General features: G+C 37.0%; 1 protein-coding gene across 4 annotated transcripts in view; it reads right to left on the bottom strand.

Annotated features, from left to right (window-relative positions):
• Nucleotides 1-20,173, bottom strand: part of LOC110469652 (sodium channel protein type 1 subunit alpha) — an 88,792-nt gene that overhangs the window by 37,878 nt on the left and 30,741 nt on the right. For 2 of the 4 annotated variants that reach the window (XM_077785024.2, XM_085584338.1), the window contains exons 3-14: nucleotides 18,378-18,498; nucleotides 13,836-13,923; nucleotides 12,902-13,030; nucleotides 12,099-12,190; nucleotides 10,907-11,179; nucleotides 6,565-6,628; nucleotides 6,060-6,201; nucleotides 5,706-5,912; nucleotides 4,927-5,232; nucleotides 3,804-4,184; nucleotides 2,494-2,626; nucleotides 1,453-1,691 (exon numbers count right to left, since the gene is read on the bottom strand). In XM_077785024.2, coding sequence (XP_077641150.1) covers nucleotides 1,453-1,691; nucleotides 2,494-2,626; nucleotides 3,804-4,184; nucleotides 4,927-5,232; nucleotides 5,706-5,912; nucleotides 6,060-6,201; nucleotides 6,565-6,628; nucleotides 10,907-11,179; nucleotides 12,099-12,190; nucleotides 12,902-13,030; nucleotides 13,836-13,923; nucleotides 18,378-18,498 — 2,175 coding nt within the window. Of the gene's footprint in view, nucleotides 1-1,452; nucleotides 1,692-2,493; nucleotides 2,627-3,803; nucleotides 4,185-4,926; nucleotides 5,233-5,705; nucleotides 5,913-6,059; nucleotides 6,202-6,564; nucleotides 6,629-10,906; nucleotides 11,180-12,098; nucleotides 12,191-12,901; nucleotides 13,031-13,835; nucleotides 13,926-18,377; nucleotides 18,499-20,173 lie in introns of all 4 variants that reach the window. The other 2 variants (XM_085584339.1, XM_077785025.2) reach the window with 2 other exon arrangements.

Below are 20,173 nucleotides of genomic sequence, written 5' to 3' on the forward strand. Positions count from 1 at the left end.
TTTTTTTTTTTTTTTTTTTTTTTTCTGGTTTTGATAACCCAGTTTTCAGCAAGCAGAAAAGAAAATAGGACAGCTAAAGAGAATAATCTAAGTGGGATAATCAGGAGACAGGAAAGAAGTCTGACTTGCTCTGCCTAGGAACACCAATACTCAAGATAGATTGTTATAGTCTTTAAATACACTCTAGATACAAACACCAGAGAGGGAAAGGTTACCAATTTTTAAGATATAGGATTGGAACCCCTGAGAAAACAAAGGAATGATACAGTTTGAAATGCTGACAGGTTCCTAACAATCAGAACAACACAAGAAGCTTTAAAGTGAAGCTACTTTAAAGTGGAGCAGGCAACCTCTGAGATCCTCTCTATTGCAGAAGGGCTTTATGTCAGGGAACCTAAAACTGGAAGAATGTGGTGCTTATAGACAGGTTCTCTCACACTCCCTTTGTAGTCAGAGTTACACCAAAATTTATAGGGAATTTTCTTGGTTGGAAAATTAACCTATAAAATGCTACAATACAAGATTTTACATTTTATTAGGAAACAAAGGTTCAGTGTTTCCCTTATATTAAGTATATGAAAATCAGCTGTACAATTTTCTATTAATTCTCCCCACTAAATTCTATAACTATTTACATAAACTATTTGTTCCTCATTACAAAATCAGGATTATTAAAAATCACATTATAAGGGATCAATTCTTAAAGAGGAAATAAAGTAGGACTGTAGCTACAGATACTTCTATGTGATCAAACCTGTCAGTTCAAAAGCAGGAGAGCTACAAAAAGTTAACTCATGAAATCTTTAATTATTTATCTTTTCAAGGCAGAGAGAAAGGGAGAAAATACAGCTGACAGCCTGAGGAAAATATATCTTACTAATTATCAGAGAATAAAACCAATAAAATATAAGAGAGAAATAAGATGGTGGGATATTTTTTTATATAAAACACAGAAAGAAAACAATCCACTTTTCCATATAAAAAGACTTTTGCACAAGAAAATTCTAGAAATGCTTTTAAAGGGATCTTTTAGCTTGTAAGTTTCTGCTCAGGAAACAGCAATTAAAAACATATTCATAATTTAAAGATTTATATTCTATTGATTGAGAAATTAACACTGCATTTATTTGCATAGTGTCTGTTTCATGGAAACAATGCATTTCCTGGTTTAGTACTTACACAAATCAAACTCTGCTTAAGATGGACTTTACTTAATGTAGCATTGGAGCCAATTTTTAAATATTTAATTTGATTTTGCAGAACACAGCAGTATATTGATTTTACAGTATCCGAAGCTACATGAATCAGGGTTGACAGTCAAATTTCCGAAAATGTTCTGATACTTATATCTGAAGGTCAGTAAATATCCAGAAAGCTGTTAAAACCTTCTCTTTCAGTTATTGCAAGCATATTTCCTTCCAAATCATGAATGTAAAACCCCAGCACACTTACCAGATTTCCAACTGAAAGTACATGATTGAATTCGTCGGTCATTGGATAATGTTCCATAGCCATAAAGAGTGTATTTAAAACAATGCAAATTGTAATAGCCAGGTCAACAAATGGGTCCATTACCACTAAGTTGACAATATGCTTAACTTTTAACCAATGCGGACTACAGTCCCATATCAAGAAAATATTTGCAAATTTATACCAACACGGTGGGCATTTCTGTCTAGATTCTTCAAGTTCTGTGGAGAAAATAAAGTTTATATATGTAACTATGTGATTTCGCTAACATTCCTCATTGCAATATGAACTGTACCAGTCAGGTTTTCAGTCTGTAGTGGTAATGATTAACCTCCTTTAAGCCTCCATTCCACAGGGATTTTAAGGAAAGCCTTTAAAAATTGCGGTTGAATATATTTGCTATGTTCAAAGCTTATCTGTCAAGCACAATTTCTTTGTATTACAATCACTATGCCAATCAGTACCAATTTATGCATCAGTTTGCAATACGTATTTAATTTTTCCCTGATTGCATTTCTGCTTGTTTCTCCCACCTACTGTTCAGTATTTAAATATTTTTATTCTGAAATTTGTAGCATTTAAGTGAAAATGTTCATTCTGAATTCAAGAAAAAAATTTTTGATCACCTAAAATAGCTTTACAGAATGACTGAATAAATATAACTGCAAAAATGCTTATGTATTTCAACAATAGTTGCAAATGTTTGAAAAATGTTCAGTGTTTTTTTTGTGTCCAATAATACATTTTTAATTACTATGCATAAGTACCCACTCAGTTATGACCATGCACATGAGTTAGATGGCAACAAAACAATGAAATGATTCCTTACATAATACCTTTAATGCTTAGTTATGTAATAACCTTAATAAATAAAGAACTTTGAACTTAATGATAAATATATGTCAATTTGTTGGATGTTATCTGTACTTAAGCTATTTTAAATCTGTTTTCAAGCTTCAACTCAAACTTTGAGAAATCTACAAGAAAAACAGGATTAAATATTAAGCTATGCATAGCACACACCTTCCACAGTGTTTGTGAGGATGCTAGCAATACTCATGGCTCTTTCCCTTAAAGCTGGATCTTCCAGAAAGTCCATAGAAACATGAAAAGAACCTGATAATCTCTTCCTCATTTCTGGTTCTGTCGTGGTGCCCTATACAGAGAGTGATAGTAGGTGAGACCACATTGATGAAACAGCGAGATAAGCAATACTACATAAGCCTGTTAGTAGTGTCTTAGCTTGGACACGTGCTCCGTGCACTTCATATTTTATCATGTCAGACTTTTATTACTTTTTAGTACCTTTTAAATAACTTTAGAATTCCATTAGATTACAGGTACCTACAGTTCAAGATTGAGAGAGTCAATATTGACTCAATTTTTGCATTTTTTCTTTAAGATATGAAAAGTCTTTAAATATTTAAACTAATTTAAACAAATGGAAAAGGGTTGAGTTCAAAATATTGCACAAAATTTTGCAAACTAATTTTTTTTCCTTGCTCCTGTTGACAGAATATTCTGGGGTTTCCAACATAGTCTTTTCTCCTAATCAAACTGTGCCAAGTAAGAAAAGTCTGACTTTCTCATGCTTCCTCATGCTAGTATTTTTTAGCAGTCTGAATAGACAAATTTGAACTAAGCAAGAAATTTTTGGGGACATTTTCTCTTACCTTTGTATGGTAAGAGAATGGCAGCAATATGTGCTGCCAATATGTTCACACAGCCATTTGCATTTTTAGAAGTATGTACTGAGCTTTGATCTTCCAATGAACTATTTGTTGTCTATACTACAATACTCCACCAGCAATGGATGGAAAATATATAGGAATGAGAAACAAATGATAATAATTAATTGACAACTTCCTTACATTTTTAACCAGGCTGATAAGGAAGAGTGATATCAAAATTAACTAATAATGCTAATTTTGATAGTGGTAATACAACATCATATTGATAGCAGTTATATAACATTTTTGTATAATATTTTCCATTGTATGTCAACTACGATAGCTAGATGGACCTTTAGATTAGCTAAAGGAAAGTATGGCACAGTAATACAGTGAAGCATAGCATTTTTATGAATGTGTAAGTTATTACTCTATTACTTGAAAACTGGGACTTGCATTTGTTAGTTATGTGAATTTTTGTAAGCAAATGTTTAGCTTGCAAACCTATCTTAGCTGTTTTATATACTAAAGAGTTTACAAGATGCAGGAGCATTCATAGCTTGACCAACCAGGAAGCATTGCCAAGGGTTCCATTCTGTGGAAAACACTGGCTGGTGCAGTAAGAACAGGCCACCATGCCTGAGCTATTTAAAACTTTCTTACATTGTCATCAGTAGCTGGTTTATCTATTATCACCTCTGGCAGAAGCTGTCCAACAGGCGATGTAGGAACAGATGGTCCACCGACCAGGGAAACCACCCCATTGCAATCCACGGTGCTGTGCATCTTCCCATTCACTGGAAACACTGCCAGCATCCTGGATGACCGACTGGCCTGGCTGATGTTACTGTTGCGCCGCTCCCCGTGCCTGCGCGGCACAAAGAGAGAATCTCTTCTGCTGTCATTGTCTTCAAAAGTGCTGTGCTCATCATCAGCAAAGTCATTTTCTGATCCTACATCCTTTGCTCGACCTCTGAAGCTGAAAAGACTTGTTCTGCTGTTGCGCCTTGGGGAAAACAGGGAGCCACGAATGCTCAGCAAAGACTGCAGGTAAATAAAATATGTGATTATTAGCTGAAATCCTCAAACTTAGCACTGTTATTAGATTATCATTGGTTCTCTTTTTTCTTAGATAAGAGGAACCATATTATCCAGAAGCTACACGCTACTGTGAAATTTTTGCATGTATTTCATTAGAGATATATTTTGCAGATAGGAGTATCCCTGTTCATGGATTCTTAAGACAAAACCAGTGCTGAACCCTCCTTTTTCAGCTGAAGTTGCCAAATAGATTAGTTGCATAACTCCCATCAAGAAAAAAAGGAAGTCCATACATGCACTTTGTTTCATGTATGAAGCATCTCACTCACAGTGAACAAACACTGGGTCTAACATCATTGAAACAAGAGGAAAATGTGAGGCTATTGTAACAGAAGAAATACTGTAGTGTTTTAACAAGTCTAGGTAATATATAATCAAGCTAAAAGGAACCCTACATAATCAATCAGAGAATATTTTATTATGATTTTTAAATAATACTATTAAAAGAACAGAGAAATGAGGTTACATTTAATTCTGAGGGGCTTTTTTACAAGGCCATCTAGCAGCTAGAGCACTTCCTCTCAAGCCCTAGCAACACTAATTAAAGAAATAAAAGTATCAGTATTTCCTTTGTTTATGCAGTAGCATCATATTACTGTACTTTAGGAAGACTAAAGTAGATTTGTAACAGCCTATGATGCTTTAAATATATGCTTTTACTTAAAAAAACAACTATAAGCAATACCTGATGTGGAGAAGAATACTTCTTCTCATATGTCAGTCTATTGCCTTCAATAGACAATCGGAAACCTTTCCTTCTGATGCTGTCTTCTGATTCAGACTTGTGAAATTCATCTTCATCTTTTTCCTCTCCTCCAGATTGTTCTTTCTGTTTCCTTTTTTTCCTTCTATTTCTCCTCTCTTTTGCGCTCTTTGAGCTCAGTTTTGATGCATCCGAGGAACTTTCTGAGAGCCCTCCTGCTTCTCCTGCAGCACTAGGCTCCCTGGATTCTGCAGATGCTGTTACTGCTGCTGCTGTCACTGCTGCTGCCTGCCATGATGCAAAAGGAATTGAGTAAGCCATGACCTAATATTTTCCTTTAATTTACTTATACATAACTTCTACTCCAAAAGTCCCAGATCTTAACACTTTCTACACGGTATCCTCTCCATAGGTTTTTCTTCTAATTATTATTTATCAGTTTACTCAAGATATGTGTTGGTCATAGACTTCTCTTATCCTTCATGAGTAAATTTTAAATGAAGAAATCTACCAGACTGTGTTAATGGCACTAGACTAGACAAACATAGTGAATAACCTATGCCTAGTTTTGAATATTCCTTCTTGATGGCTGAATCATTCACATTACACTTCTTCAGTGCAGAATAGAAAACCACTGAGCTAGCTCAGTCATTGGAAGGCCAACAGGGTACTTTATATTTCCAATTTCAGAAAGCAGAAGTTGAATATCTCTAGTAAACTCACTTCCTTACAGTCCTGCATTACTGCACCATAAACGATACCTGTGCTGCTTCTTGTTGCTTCTTCAGTTGTTCCAGCATCTGTTGAAATTCTGCCTCTTTCTGCTCAGCTTCTTCCAGGGTTGCTTGGTTCTGTTCTTCATAGGCCATGGCAACCACAGCCAGGATCAGGTTTATCAGATAGAATGAGCCCAGAAAAATCACCAGAACAAAAAATATCATGTATGTCTTCCCAGCAGCACGAAGAGTCTGGAAGTAATTATACATTTATAAGCAAGTATATGTTAACAGTTCTTTTTTTCATCCTGTTAAAATTCAGATAAGAAAATTGACTCTAGACCTTTTGCATCACTGATACACACATATTTGGTCTACATTTCATAAAAAATTTCTCACCAATTGATAAAGGTTTTCCCAGAAGTCCTGAGTCATTAGCCGAAACAGTGACAAGAAAGCCCAACTGAAGGTGTCAAAACTTGTGTAGCCATAATTGGGGTTTCTACCAGCTTTCACACAGGTATATCCTTCTGGGCACTGCCTACAAAGACAAACTGGACATTACCTATTTAGTAATTTTAATATTATCAGCTGGATATTAGTATACTCGTATCTGCAGCCAGAACTGCAAAATAACATATTTTGCCAGGTTTTGTCACTAGGTATTGCTCTTCCTTTACTTATCAACTAGGCAGGAGCTATACTGATACTAAATTACTCATTTGTCATGCAAACACTCAGTTTACCAGTCCACTGATCAAGAATACAGATCTTAAGCCCAGTGTAAAAGCCTTTCTTGATGTGAAGGGAAGTGGTCACTCAAAATAAGTCCCACTGGAACTGCACATCTATGGAATGTGGATTTAATTTCTACACAGTGCAAGAATATTATATTCATTCTTACCCAGCATCAGAGCTATTTCCACAAAGCAGAGCATCGTTTTGCCCTTCCAGAAAATAAAAATGACCTGTTTCAAAAAGAATTAAAAAGATTATAAAATTCAAAATATAGCCATTATCTCTAAAAGTTTTAAGGTGATTTCTGATCCAATTTTAAACAAGAAGTGCTATTTTCTCAGCAGGACAACAGTTTTAGAGTAAATGACATTATGAATTTCATTAAGCACTATCGCTCACAGCATTCACTGTTAAAATGCCAAAATTCACTAAAACTTCTGTCAAATGCTTCTGGATGTGGATTCTCCCTTCTGTCGATCACTGAACTAAACAAGGCTTTGTGAAATAATGTATAGTTGTTTATTAGAATAATTACAATCTATCTGAAAAAAATATTCTCATTTCCTCAAAACTGCCTGATCAGTGTTGCCAGGGGTTTCAGTTTGTTGCTTACAAGCACTTGTGACAGTTATCTAATATATAAACTCTGCAAAAATCCACCCATTTACCACTGGCTCTGATGGCCATGAGTATGCACACACTGCAGTTGTAGCTCTGACTCTATGAAGGCCCTGGCATGCACCTAAATTCAACTCAGACATAATTACTGCAGCAGTCACAACTTCTTAAATAAGATTTTAAGAGTACATGACAAAATTATTGAACACCTTAGTAAAATAAATTGGTTAAGTTCCACCAAATCACTCTGTAACCAATCATACCAATGTCTGTACAGTAATGCCATAGTTAAAGGACATATTAGATGGTTAAATAACAAAGACATTGACCTATCTCTTCTTACAAGAACAAGGAGATGAGCAAAACTTTTGCTTATCAAGATTCATCTTGACTGTATCCCAGAGAAGTGTTTTTCTTTTCCACTTCAAAGCAGATACCTACAGTCTTGATTTTTGGAAGAATTACTGCAGGAGGAGCTTCTCCTGTAATAACAATCTCCCATTTGGTCACAGGCATAAGGATGTTTTGTATACAGGGTCAGACCATGTGTCACATTTCTGATGGAATCCAAAAGTATTGCCTCAGGTTGTCTGTAAGGAAAGGGCAGGGACCATGATGCTCTGAGCACCTCCCTAGTTCCAGCACTTCTGAACCATAGCAGCTTCAGAATCAAGGTGGAACCCTTTTTGCTTCCAGAGATCATTTAAACCCCATGTTGGATTTCTTTCCCATTTAACTGTTGCGTTAGATTCCCTTACAATTGTCTCCTTTAAAAATGAGTGCAGGTGACTTTCAGCTTGACATACCTGTGCTGCCTAAGCCAGGCTACTACAGACACTAATGAATTCTGAGTCTGAGGAGGTGTCACAAGCTGCTGGCTCAGCACGTATAGATTTGCTGCAAGAAGGGACACAGTACCTGGGCCAGCTGCATCACTCTATCCTGTGAGCAAAATTCACCATTTGGAAAAATGAGTCTTTAAGCTGTATGTAGACCTTGTTCTGACACTTTGCAAAGGACTCATTTTCAGTGTCTAATGACGTATCCACATCTCACAGGGAACAATCTCCTGTGCTGTGCCAATTGCACAGCCCTGTGTGGCTGCTGTCACTCTGGGCTGGTGTGCATTGCAGAGCTGCTCTGTGCTGAAGCACAACTGTAAACAAAGCTGACAGGATGCTGGCCAAAGCTGACCCTTAGGAAGCAAATTTTATTCTGCCTTATGTCAGCTAATCATGATTAAAAGATACTGGAACATAGCAGCTTGTTGGGAAGAATTCAAACCTGCCTTGATGCGGTTTACATGGAGCAGTCAGTCCTGATCAGCACTGCACCAGCTGAGCAGAACTGCTACAGAAGGTCTGCAGTCAGGTTCTGTGCTTCAGACAAGATGTGCCCTGCAACGGTGCTGTACTTGCCAGCTCCACAGAAACTAGAGTCACATAGGCTTTCTCTGAGTGCACTGATAAACCTGGGCAAGTGCTAAACATTAAAAAAATAGGAAAATTTTTATAACACACAAGCTGAGCAGTATAAGCATGTATATCAAAGAGAAGTGAAAAATCCCTCATTACACCAATGGTGCAAGTTTGGCTCCTCTTTAATTGATTCGGAAATGGGAAAATTTCCCTGGTAGGTGAGCACCTAACTTCAAGAAAGATTAAAGCTCTTTGAGTAAGCATAGAGTATAATATGAGAAGCACAGAGAATAATTTTTATTTCGTAAAATATGCTTTTCCTCAGAAAAAAAATTGCTTATGGAAAGCTTGTTAAGACACACCTCAGCTTATGTGGAGCTAAATTTACCAGAATTTTTATCTTAGAAAAAGAAAAAAGGGGGAAAAAGAAATGCTTAACTCATTAATGCCAGAAATGCTTAAAGACCCTCTAAATGGTGTCTCCAAAAATGAGCTTAGTGGTATAATTAGGGCTTGCATGCATTTTTCTGCATAGTACGCACAACTAATGCATAATAATTCCCATACTATTCCTTCAAAAGACACTGCCATTGCACTGCTCTGAGCTGCTAGTAAAGAACAGCTTATTGCCTTGTGAAGCAGCTGGTTTTTGTATCCTGTCTGCCCAGCCACATGCAAAAAGAGAGCAGGAAGCTGTGAGAAGATAATTTTTCTCTTTTAAACTGCTGGTAAGCAAGGACAACCTCATTAACTTCATAATAAGACTTGTAATTTCATTATAAATTTCATAATACATATGGAATTCTGTAAATATACCAAAGGCAGATGTAGCCATTCAGTAAAGTACTTCCTGGAACAAATTGAATTGAGCTTTATTTTTAGGGGGCTTCAGGTTTTCTTTATATAAAATGAAATCAGAACTTAAATTTATAAATTCTTTGTTTAAAAGTCAGGAAATTAAGTTTAGTCTTGAAGTCTAGGCCTTCATGAGGAGACTGTTTAGACTGTCATACCCCATGTCATGGGATCACCATGAATTCACATGTTCAAGTAAATTGAGTTCCACAGAAAGATTGGTTTAAGAAATTCAAATGGAAATCCATCATAGTCATTGATTAGCTGTGTGATCACAGATAGAAGCTGTCTCACTTCTACTCAAAATTTGTCTGGCTTTGACTTGCAGCTATATTGTTATATCTCTGCCTGCTAGATCAAAGATATGTCTATGATGAAAATTCTGTTCCCCGTGGATTTTTTTTTTTTTAACTGTGATCAAATCACCCCTTAAACCTTCTCTTTGATATGCTAAGTAGGCTGAGCTCCTGGTCTATCTTGGTATAAAGCATGTTTTCAAACCCTTTAATCATTCTGCTATTTTTTGAACTTCCTCCATTTTTTCAACTTTCTATCTAAATTGAACTTTATATAGTATTCCAGTAGCAACTGCAGTACTGCTAAATACAGGAGTAATTCTATCTTCCTGGTCAATAATTTATTTATGTGAACAGGATATTATTTAGCTTTTTGGCTGCAGACTTTTAGGCTTAATTAGTCAGTCCTGGCTGCCCTGGAGTCCTTAGGTGCCTCATCCTCTATATTATTTCAATTGCACTTCTCTATCCTGCCTTTCAGTTTCCCTGCAGTTGCTGGTACTGTTACACATAAGCTGCTGGTACTGTTTTCCAGAGCCTCTGTGGCACTATTTTTCCTGTGCCCTCATGTTGTTCTTCGTGTCACTTTTATTCTCATGACATGACACTTGGAAACACACTATTGACTCTTGCCACAGCAAGTGGCGGGAAGCAATTGTCTCTGGTGTGAGATTAAGCTCTTTTTCTCCTCCTTTTTTCTATTCTCTGCTTGTGACTTTTTATTAAGTGACCTAATAACATGCATGTACCAGCTTAAAAACCAGTCAGCCATGCAGCACCCACTCTGATCAAAGAGAACTCCAATTAGTGCTAGTAGCACTGTAAGAAGGAGCAAGCTGTAGGGAATTTGAGGAGATAATAATGAAAATCACAGAGATGCTCTGGGAGAAGTGTTGTACTGCACTGGAAGGGATACTCAAGTGAGGAGACTCACCTAGAGACCTCATGACTTCTCTTTGCAGCTGGTCACTGTAATCTCTTTTCCTTTTCTATCTCTCTCTTCCCTTTAGTTCTTAATTTACATCTACAGTCTCTGTGTGCAAACCTGTCTTAAAACATGAACTGTGAGCACTGAATTTTAAGACTTTTCTGTCTCAGGGGAGATGTGAATTTGGCAGATGGAGTTGACAAAAAGAGCTATTCCAAGTAGCAAGACCATGTTCCTTGTTCCCTCTTCCATGCAGGCCTTTAGAGCAGATGCATGAGAGAAAATATTTCTCCTACTCTGTCTTAATGGAATGTATCGTCCTTCCCCTCCTTCCTTCTAAGAATTGGGTCAGCCACAAACCACTTCAGTGAGAATTCTGCAGACAATACTTACTTTCATCTTCAATGTACCCCTTCCAATCAAATGGAGTCACTGTTGAATTAACCAATGTACCATTTTCACCTATGGTGCTGTTTAGCTGGGAAGTAATATTTGTTTCCAAAGTAAAATTTTCTGGAGGCCACTGCAGGCATTTATTCCTCAGGTTGCCCATGAACAGCTGCAGCCCTATCAGTGCAAATACACTCAGACAAAACACAGTCAGGATCATCACATCCGAGAGCTTCTTCACAGACTGAATCAGGGCTCCTACAATAGTCTTCAGGCCTGCAAATGGAAAGGAGTTTTTATTCTGATGTTGGAAACTTTTTCAAAGCACAAAAATGACAATGTCTCCCAGTAAAGTTATAAATTTCATGCAAAAGCCCAAATACATGATTGTAATGTTTGTGAAACAACATTTTTGTGAAGAACTTTTTCACTTGTGAAAATGAATAAACAGCTGAAATTTATGTCCACTTGAAACTGTGAATGGAATGACTTGCATATATTTCAAAACAACTTGTTTCAATGATAAAACAAGCAACTGGTTTTTATTCATGCTGTACACTGATCTCACGTAAACATCTTCTTTCTTTTCATTTGTCAATACATCTCGCTCCAAACCTTTACTACTATCAGTTTTATAACATACTAGATGTAGAAGACAGTAGTAAAAAGCCTGTTCAACAATAAATAGTATTCAAATTTAATGCTATAAAACTGGAAATGGTTTGGAAAATTGTAGCTTTTTAAGATAATAAATCCCCCATGCAATTCCCATGCTATTCTTTATTATCTTATTCCTTCATCTTCTTAGTAAGTCAACATTTCAAACAATTTTAATTTTTAGACACATATAGTCATGAAAAATACCACATAACATCATGTAGGTAGGATACACATGGGTAAGAAAACTTTAGGGTTACTAATACTTATTGAATGTGGAGAAGAAAGCTGGACGTCATACGATGCAAACCACACACACTGTGTACTGCAATGTCTCATGCAAGAATCTGTTAAACTCAAAGGCTGATTTCAAAAGGAAAGTGCTCATTTTCAAAAGCAATGAATCAGAGATTTCAGTGAATCCTGATATCTTCTGATTCCTGCTTTTTTTTGTGCAAAAAATAAGATTTATATTTAAAAAAATATGAATTCTGTTTTAGTGAATAAAGTCAGCCTCAGTGTTTAACCTCGCTCTCACCTGGAATGACTGATATTGTTTTCAAAGCTCGGAGAACTCTGAATGTTCTCAACGCTGAGACATTGCCCAGGTCCACAAACTCTGTCACATATCTGTAATAGGGGAGTTCACACACAAACACAATGACAGGATAAAAAGGAACAGTTGGGAGGTAAAAGGGGCCTAACACCTTACACCAGTTACTTCTTACCTGGAATTACAGAAATAGTTTTCAAAGCTCTCAATACTCTGAAAGTTCGAAGAGCTGAAAGATTGCCTAGGTTTACAAATTCTGTTACATACCTGTAGGATTAAATCACAGTTATTCAGAATTTAGGCAAAGTTTATGCTACTTACTCGGGTCTTTCATCAAGACCGCTTTGGCGTTTTTAGCAAAAACTTAAACAGCAACAGTCAGAGGTTTACCTTTCACTGCAGTTTGCCTTGCATTATTATACTTTCAGAGCCTTCAGCTAATTTAAATGTCTCTGAAGTGAATCACACTGATTATATTTTGAAAGCCTAAAATTTATCTAGACTAGATTGGTAAGTTTGGAGAATGAAGTCAAAGGGAAGCTCCTTTTCTGCTCAGAAAAAAAAAAAAGCAGGACATGAAATTAGCCTCTCTAATACTAACTGTACTAATGGCTTCTGCAGTACTTATGTTTACATAAAAATATGTATTTTTGAAAGTGAAAATAGTTTTAGACAAAAGTAAGTCCATAAAAAAAAAATCCATTTAACAAAATTGGTTCGTATTGATACTAATTTCATGCCCTTTTTGCCCTTCTCTTTCCAAGAAAAAGCAAAAAACGAGAACTTACGCAAAGGTAATGACAGTGAAATCAAGCCAGTTCCATGGATCTCGAAGAAAAGTAAAGTCTTCCAAGCAAAAGCCCCTTGCAATGATTTTTATTAGTGACTCAAATGTGTAAATGCCAGTGAAAGTATACCTGAAAAACATAGGAAAATTTAATCAAAATAAGTAGCAATATTTGACATTGGTATTATGACAGCAATGTGATGATCAAATGAAAGGGTTTTTTATTTCACAGCTGGAGAAGAAATTCAGTAAATAAGCTATTTCTTCTGAAATGCATTATATTAATCAGAGATACTTGTGTATGTACATGAATTAGTTGTGCTGTTGAAGTACAGCAGTCCTAACTTTATACATCAATAAAAATAAATAAATCCATCAAATAAATAACATATTAAAATTTATTGGTAACATTCAGTTTAAAAGTATGCAGTAATAGGGCCTTTACTGTTCAGTGAGAAAGCTGTGAGCATAATTTACTGGGTGCTGTCTGAGTAACCAACATGTAAAACACCTGGTATTGGCTCTAGGAGGGAAGGATGCAAGCATGCACTGAATTCTCATTCTCACTTTAGTAATATTTTTGCTTGTATTCTGCTCTTAACTGACATGAACATTGAAGTGCCCATGGTTCTGCTACTAATGCAATGGTGTAAGGAAGGGTAAAAAAAATGCATAGGTGCTAAGCCATGGAGAAAACTAGTGGAATCTCAGTAGAACACGATCTTTAAATTATTTTCATGGTTTTTCTACCCAATTGTTCTACTAGTATGAGATTAAAATAATTATTCAACATTTCTGTATAGTTCAGAGAGGAAATAGTCATAATGCCTCATGATAGCTTCTGCTAGCACATCTTGCACTGCAGTTACTGGCATGGCAACTCCTAGAGGAACAGACATATTGAAACAAATATATTGAAATAATGTGCAACTTACTCTACATTCTTTGTCCAGTCTGGAGGGTTACTCATGGTCATAAATACACAGTTGGTCAAAATAGTGCACATGATAAGCATGCTGAATAATGTAGATACAGTTAAGGAAAACACGGTAGCTATTCACATAATACCACATCAGTACTGACTTAAGTACAGTTAAATACTGCCACTTACACCAAACTTTTAACTTTGGTAAACACTGACATACACTTTGCTTAACCTCATACTTTTCACTTTAGTGCATTAGACTTTAATATTGGTCTCGATTTGCTGATGTTGCTTTGCTGGTGTCCTGATGTTCTGTTTTCAGCCAGTCCTGACAAGGAGATGGCTCTCACACCCTGGGAAGTAACACAAATTGAGCAAGAGCCAAAACCAAAGTAACTTGCAGGAGTGTACATTTTGCCTTAAGTACCTGTCATGACTGAATAGGTGTTAGTCTTTCACTTCTACAGGCTTGGTACTAAAATTGGCATATGCAAGGGAAAAAGGTTTCCGCTGTCTACCCAGAGTCCAAGCTGAGCTGAGTCAGTACCTAGCACAGCCAGTCTGTTGAAAACACAGAATAAAACATAGAATAAAGTTTTTAATTGCTGAAGTGAGTGCATTCCATGTTTCTCTAACATCAGCTTAATGTTTCAATCAGTGAAACAGAAATCCATAGAGAGCTCAGAGAATAATGTGAATAGTTTTCCAGTATTACTTTTGGTCTTTCTCAAAACCCAGCAAAATCAGTGTATCTGTTTCTACTAATATTATAATTAGAAAATGCTTCAAAGTTGCATCAATTACTTGAAAAGCAAAGAAAACTGGTGAAGATTAGAATGAAATAAATTTTTATTTGATTTTCCAGCAAGGAACATTTAGGTACTCTGGGACTATGAAACCCAGACTGACAGCTCAGAGGGGCTGGTTCTAGGCAGGTGAGAATCCTCTGGGGTTCCTGACATTCAATGCAATGTTCTTTGTCCACCAGACCACTGCCTCTCCAGACTGTGCCGTTCTTCCCGTTTTGTGGCAATAACCTCTACTCAAACATTTGGAAATACTGAAGTAACAAAACTAGACGAAGACCTGACTCAAAATGGCCACATGATGGCAGCAAAAAATCAGCGCTGCTGCACATTTGCACAAAATGGTTAACTTGTTTTTCCTCTAGTCATCTCTCTAAATTATGTATTCCTTAAAAGTCTATGCATCATCATAACTATCAAAAAAAATAGTTTAAACTAAAGAAAGCTGTTTACAGCTAAGCTTGTATCTGAGAGCCCATGATTTAACCCTTTTTTTTTTAATCAAGTAGATAGCATTTGTTTGTTTTGGGTGTAATTTTATGCCATCGGCAAAAACAAAAGGAAATAAAAGCCAAACGAAACCAATCAACCATCACCACAAAACCCAAACCAAGAACCCGACCCTTCACTCTAGGTGCAGGAGGAATAAAAGAAGTAGCACCAGGATCTAAACTTCTCAGAAATTGCTGCAATCATTTAGATCTTTGCTTACAGTAAGTGAAAAATTCAAATTTTAGCATAAATTTTCCATAAGCACTCAAATTACAGGGAAGGAATTAGCTGCCTGATTCCCATAGAACAGGTGTGTGCCCTTTGCCTATTGGCTGATCCAGCAGTGGACATTTTGGTATGTCTCAGTAAGTGACTTAACTAGTTTTGAAGATCATGCTGCCATACAAACTCCATAAAGTAAAAATCGTTCAGCGCCTTAGAATAGAGTATTAGAATGCCTTACAGTGTTTGTCATCACAGTCCACAGACAGGTCTAAAGAACCTGTTTTAATTTAATTAGGGAATTCCTTTCAATCTAGAGAATCCATTTTGCAATCCAAGTTGGAGATGCATGGCTGCAGTTTCAGTCATCTAATGAACAGTTAGAGAAGTGCAAGGTGCTCTTAGGAGAGCTGAGGTTTAACCCATGTTTTAGCAATGTGTTGTGTGCTTACAGCTCAGTGTCATGGTACCACTCATAACAAGGACCACACGTAGGTCCTTGCACATTGCTCACTCTTTAGGAAACTTGGCACATCTGGGAGCCAAAAGTCACCAAAGTTCTGTTCATCCTGAAAGGGAGCAGATGCTCATTAAGAGCTGAAATACTTAGAAATATAGACTCTGACCATTTCTCTTATGAGAATCTCAAACATAACTCTCACATTCAATGTCTGTGCACCTCTTCTGTCCTCTTCTGCGTTTTGAGTGATTGATTCACAAGCTCAATGTTCCCTTAATTTACTATTTTATGTTCTATAACAATTCAACTATACACATAGACAAAAAAATCTGATCTATGATGACTTCTTCATAGAAATGTACTGCCTTTTTCACGCTCTTCCCATACAGGCATGCAGAGGCACCACACAGCCTCAAGCTAATCAATTACAGGAGCAGCTGAAATCTCTTATCACCTGTGTGGATTGGTGGAAGATGAAACAATTGGGAAAAACCAAATATTGCCAACTGGTTTCACAGATACCATCTGGCAGTAGGCCACACTGTGGAATACAGTAATTTAAGCTTCCAGAGCCTTGCACAGGAGCACTTACACATTTTCTCTAGAGCACCTCCCCAGTTCTTTCTAACAGAAATCTCTAACACTCTGCAGCTCCAGCCACTGCCACCTCCCTTTTTTTGACTGCTCAATACTTACTTATTCTCACCTTTTCATTCTTTCCTATTAATTGCCAAAGGCTGGCCATCTCCACTCTTGTGCTGCCTCCTCAGTTCCATGTTCTACCTTAAGTCGAGACAGGCAGGCAAAAGAAAAGAGAGAAAAAAAAAAAAAAAAAAAAAAAAAAAAAAAAAAGGCAAACTACCAGGAGATGAGTCAGCAGAGAGAAACTCGTGCTGTTACCAGTTTCTGCATTCAGTATTACAGTAGGAACTGGCAGTGAGAATAATTGCAGGGAAAGTCTGTGAGCACTGGAAAGAGACACGTTCTGTTTCTCTGGAGCAGCAACATCTGCTCACGTGTCTGGGCACATGGATCAGAGCACCTTGCACAGAGGTTCAAGGAGTTTGGAAGACAGACAGAGGAAGGTTTTCCAACCAATGTGCTAGTTTCATTGTGCTCAACGCTTGTCTTTCACACTGAAAGTGAAAGGCACATTTCTGTTACAAAGGCCAAAATGGCAAACACCTGCCATAAAATGTGGAGGAAAGAGAGTTAATCTATAAAAGTCAGAGGATTATTAAAAATAACAATCTACTTTACCCCTCATCTTTTTATGTAGGTAGGTAATCTTGTATAAGCAGCTGAGATTTGAACTGTAAAAAGGAACATATTTAATGGCTCTTAGTTAAAACACTTTAATATTTGCAGTGTTTGCAATATAATGAATAATATTTTAAGAAATAGAAAATTAGAGAACCTGCACATCTATACTTGTGTTTTAGATTAAAAAACCCCAATCCTATGCCTATATCTAAGATAAAAATAGCTCCTGCAATAGATGGGTGTAAGAAGAAATCAGTCCATATACTGAAAGAAAACCTCTTCCTATAATAGAGTTAAATTACACGATCATTTCATAGATGGAAGGGAAAATACTGAAATTACATATTTTCTATTGGAATTTCTTTTGTTCTTACTGTCATCAAGACCAGCTGGATACTCTTTGAAGACAACTAGGAGAAATTTAAAACCAAGACCAAACTCAGTAACCAATATGCCAGTGAAAAGCATTACCCACAACTCAGCCAGATGCAATGCTGGAAGGTATTGCAAACTAGTGTCATGTGAAGGAATGAGAATTCATTGGAGGCTGAAATCTGACAGTATTTGGCTGTGTTTTCTCACCATCACCACCTCTGTGTCTGTAGGTCTCTGTCAGCTCCCTTAGCTACTGTCCCCAAATGCTCCCTAACTCCTCTCCAGCCTGACACCTTCCCCTTCTCTCACACTGCTTTAACTTCCCAGGAGCTCAGAGTAAAAGGTGCTCTGAGCCAGCAACCATCAGCCTTCTTTCTTGCTTTTTCCAAAGACCTAGAAAATTCTGCCAGCAATCTCTATTAATAAGGCTTGTGCTTTTCACTACTTGTTCAATATTAGAAGTCTTACTGTCACACTGAAATTTTCATTTGATAACTACATTTCTCAGTCCTGAGGTTCTGCAAAAAAACCAAGTGCACCAAAGCCTCACCCACTAGAAATTCCCATCAGCCTGTTACGACCGTCAGGCAGCAATCCCCCATGTCAGACTAATACTTTACCTTGTGCACCATCCCATCAGTTATGGTCCCCCAATCTGTCCACCACCTGCATGTACAGATGCTTTGCAAACCGCCTGCAGGAACGCTGCCTATGCTTTCTGGCAATGTATTAAATTTGGCAGAGGCTTAGGGTGCAGCTGGGAGGGTTTGGGAATGTGAGAACCAGCATGCATGAGCCAGGCTTCTGGCACAACACTGCAGCAGCCTGGAAAGCTGATCTTGAGGACAGCCCCAGAAGGACCCTGAACCTTTATTTATGATGAAATCATTATCTGTTCTCTTCATTTCATTTTGAACAACCACTAAAAAAGGATATGAATGTACCAAAATTTTAATAGCTATTTTTCTAAGGGGATTGAAGGGTGTTAAAATGTACAGGGCAGACGTGGCACTGAATCGGAAGATTGCCTTCCCTTTATTCAATACTATAAAGGTCTGAAAAACAGAAAGAAAAGACATGTATCAGAGTTTATTCACTGTAGATTCTCAATTAAAAACTGTTACAAGTAAGCAATCACCAAAATTTTAACTTTTTAAACAGTTAATACACAAAAGCATGAATAACTTTTCAAATAAAAATTATTTCCAGTACTTACCTGATGAATCTAACATATGAAAATGTAATTAGTTCAATTAATTGATGATTTTGGTTTACTACTTTATTAAGCAAACTCAGTAAAGTAATATTCTTTTTCATGTGTTTGTTGTAAATAAAGATGCATAAATTATTAACTGACATTTTAATTTTATTTATGTTTTCCCCCAAAAAACTCTCCCTGTTTGAAATAGTACAAGCAGGGTGTGGATGTGCATTCTCCCCCATTCCTTTCAACCCTACTTGGGGACTTCATTGATATGTTAGTCTTACTAACTAGAAATCCTTCTGGAAACTGATTTAGTAGACTATCCACTTGTTTAATTTTTGGGGTTTTGTGCTAAGGAGAGAGGGAAATAGCAGCAACATACACAGCCATATTTAGGTAGGTTTCTGAGGACTGGAAATCTGAATATAACTAACTGGAGGAGAGCAAGAGACAATCCCAATTGATCCTCCTGCACAATTGTGGTTTCCAGGTATGAAAATTCCCCAGAAAATACATTCTTTTAAAATGTAACTTTTAATATCTATGGAACTAATCAAATTTAGAGAAACTTGCAGGCATTCAAGCCTTACTTCAGAGGACTGTAGAAGACTCTGTAGATTAAAAGTCTCATATAAATCCATGAGCCAAAGCTAAACAGTATGAGAGCAATCATTGCTTTCCTTCCACTGCAGGATATCACAGCTGCACCTGCCTTAACACTACAGCACACCAAATGTGGGCTCTTGGGTTCTTTTGTGTCACTAAGGTGCTCTTCAACTGCAAGATAAATCAGAAAAGAATGAAAAACAGTGCAAAAGGAAGAAAGGTTCAGTAACCCAGAAGAAATCTTCATCTCGTAAAAAGGATGATGCAAGAATAACCTAAATTCAAATTAAATTAAAGGAAAATTTCTAAAATTGCTTTTTTGTTGTTTTTTTCCATTGTCAGAGTTGTATATTTTGCACATAAACTATGAGAAAGCCTCCATGATTTTTGTTAAGTTGCTGATGAAATGAGCTGTAAGCTAGAATTCCAGTGGAATTTTGGGCAAGGGTATGTTGGTTTCATCTGGTGTCCATGACATGAAGTATTGCTTCTAGACTGTAAGAAGTGAACTACATGACTATTTCCAGGAAGGCTGGCACACAGGGAAAATATGCCAAGGAGGTTCAAGGAGGACAATGCTTCAGTCTGCTGAGATTTGGAAAGTTTAAAATGTGTGATCTGTGAAGTACAGATACAAATGTCTAGAAGCACACAGGAGAGAGATGTGGAGATGGAGGTTTACTGAATGCAGAGGAGAAGCAAGGATTAAACTGTGAGGAAAAGCTGCTCCAGTCTCAGTGGCTTCTTGCCTGAGCTGTCCCTCCATCACAGCTCTACAATGAACAGCTTCTTCTACAAACAAACCCCCTCAGGAGTAAGAGACGCTACCAGGCAGACTTTACACTGTCTTGAGTACAAACTCAAGATGTGTAGGAATGTATAAGATATGTATATGATTTCCCACTTCTGCACAGAAATGA

Source organism: Lonchura striata, chromosome 7, assembly GCF_050655825.1.
Source record: "Lonchura striata isolate lonStrDom1 chromosome 7, ASM5065582v1, whole genome shotgun sequence".
Classification (NCBI taxonomy): domain Eukaryota; kingdom Metazoa; phylum Chordata; class Aves; order Passeriformes; family Estrildidae; genus Lonchura; species Lonchura striata.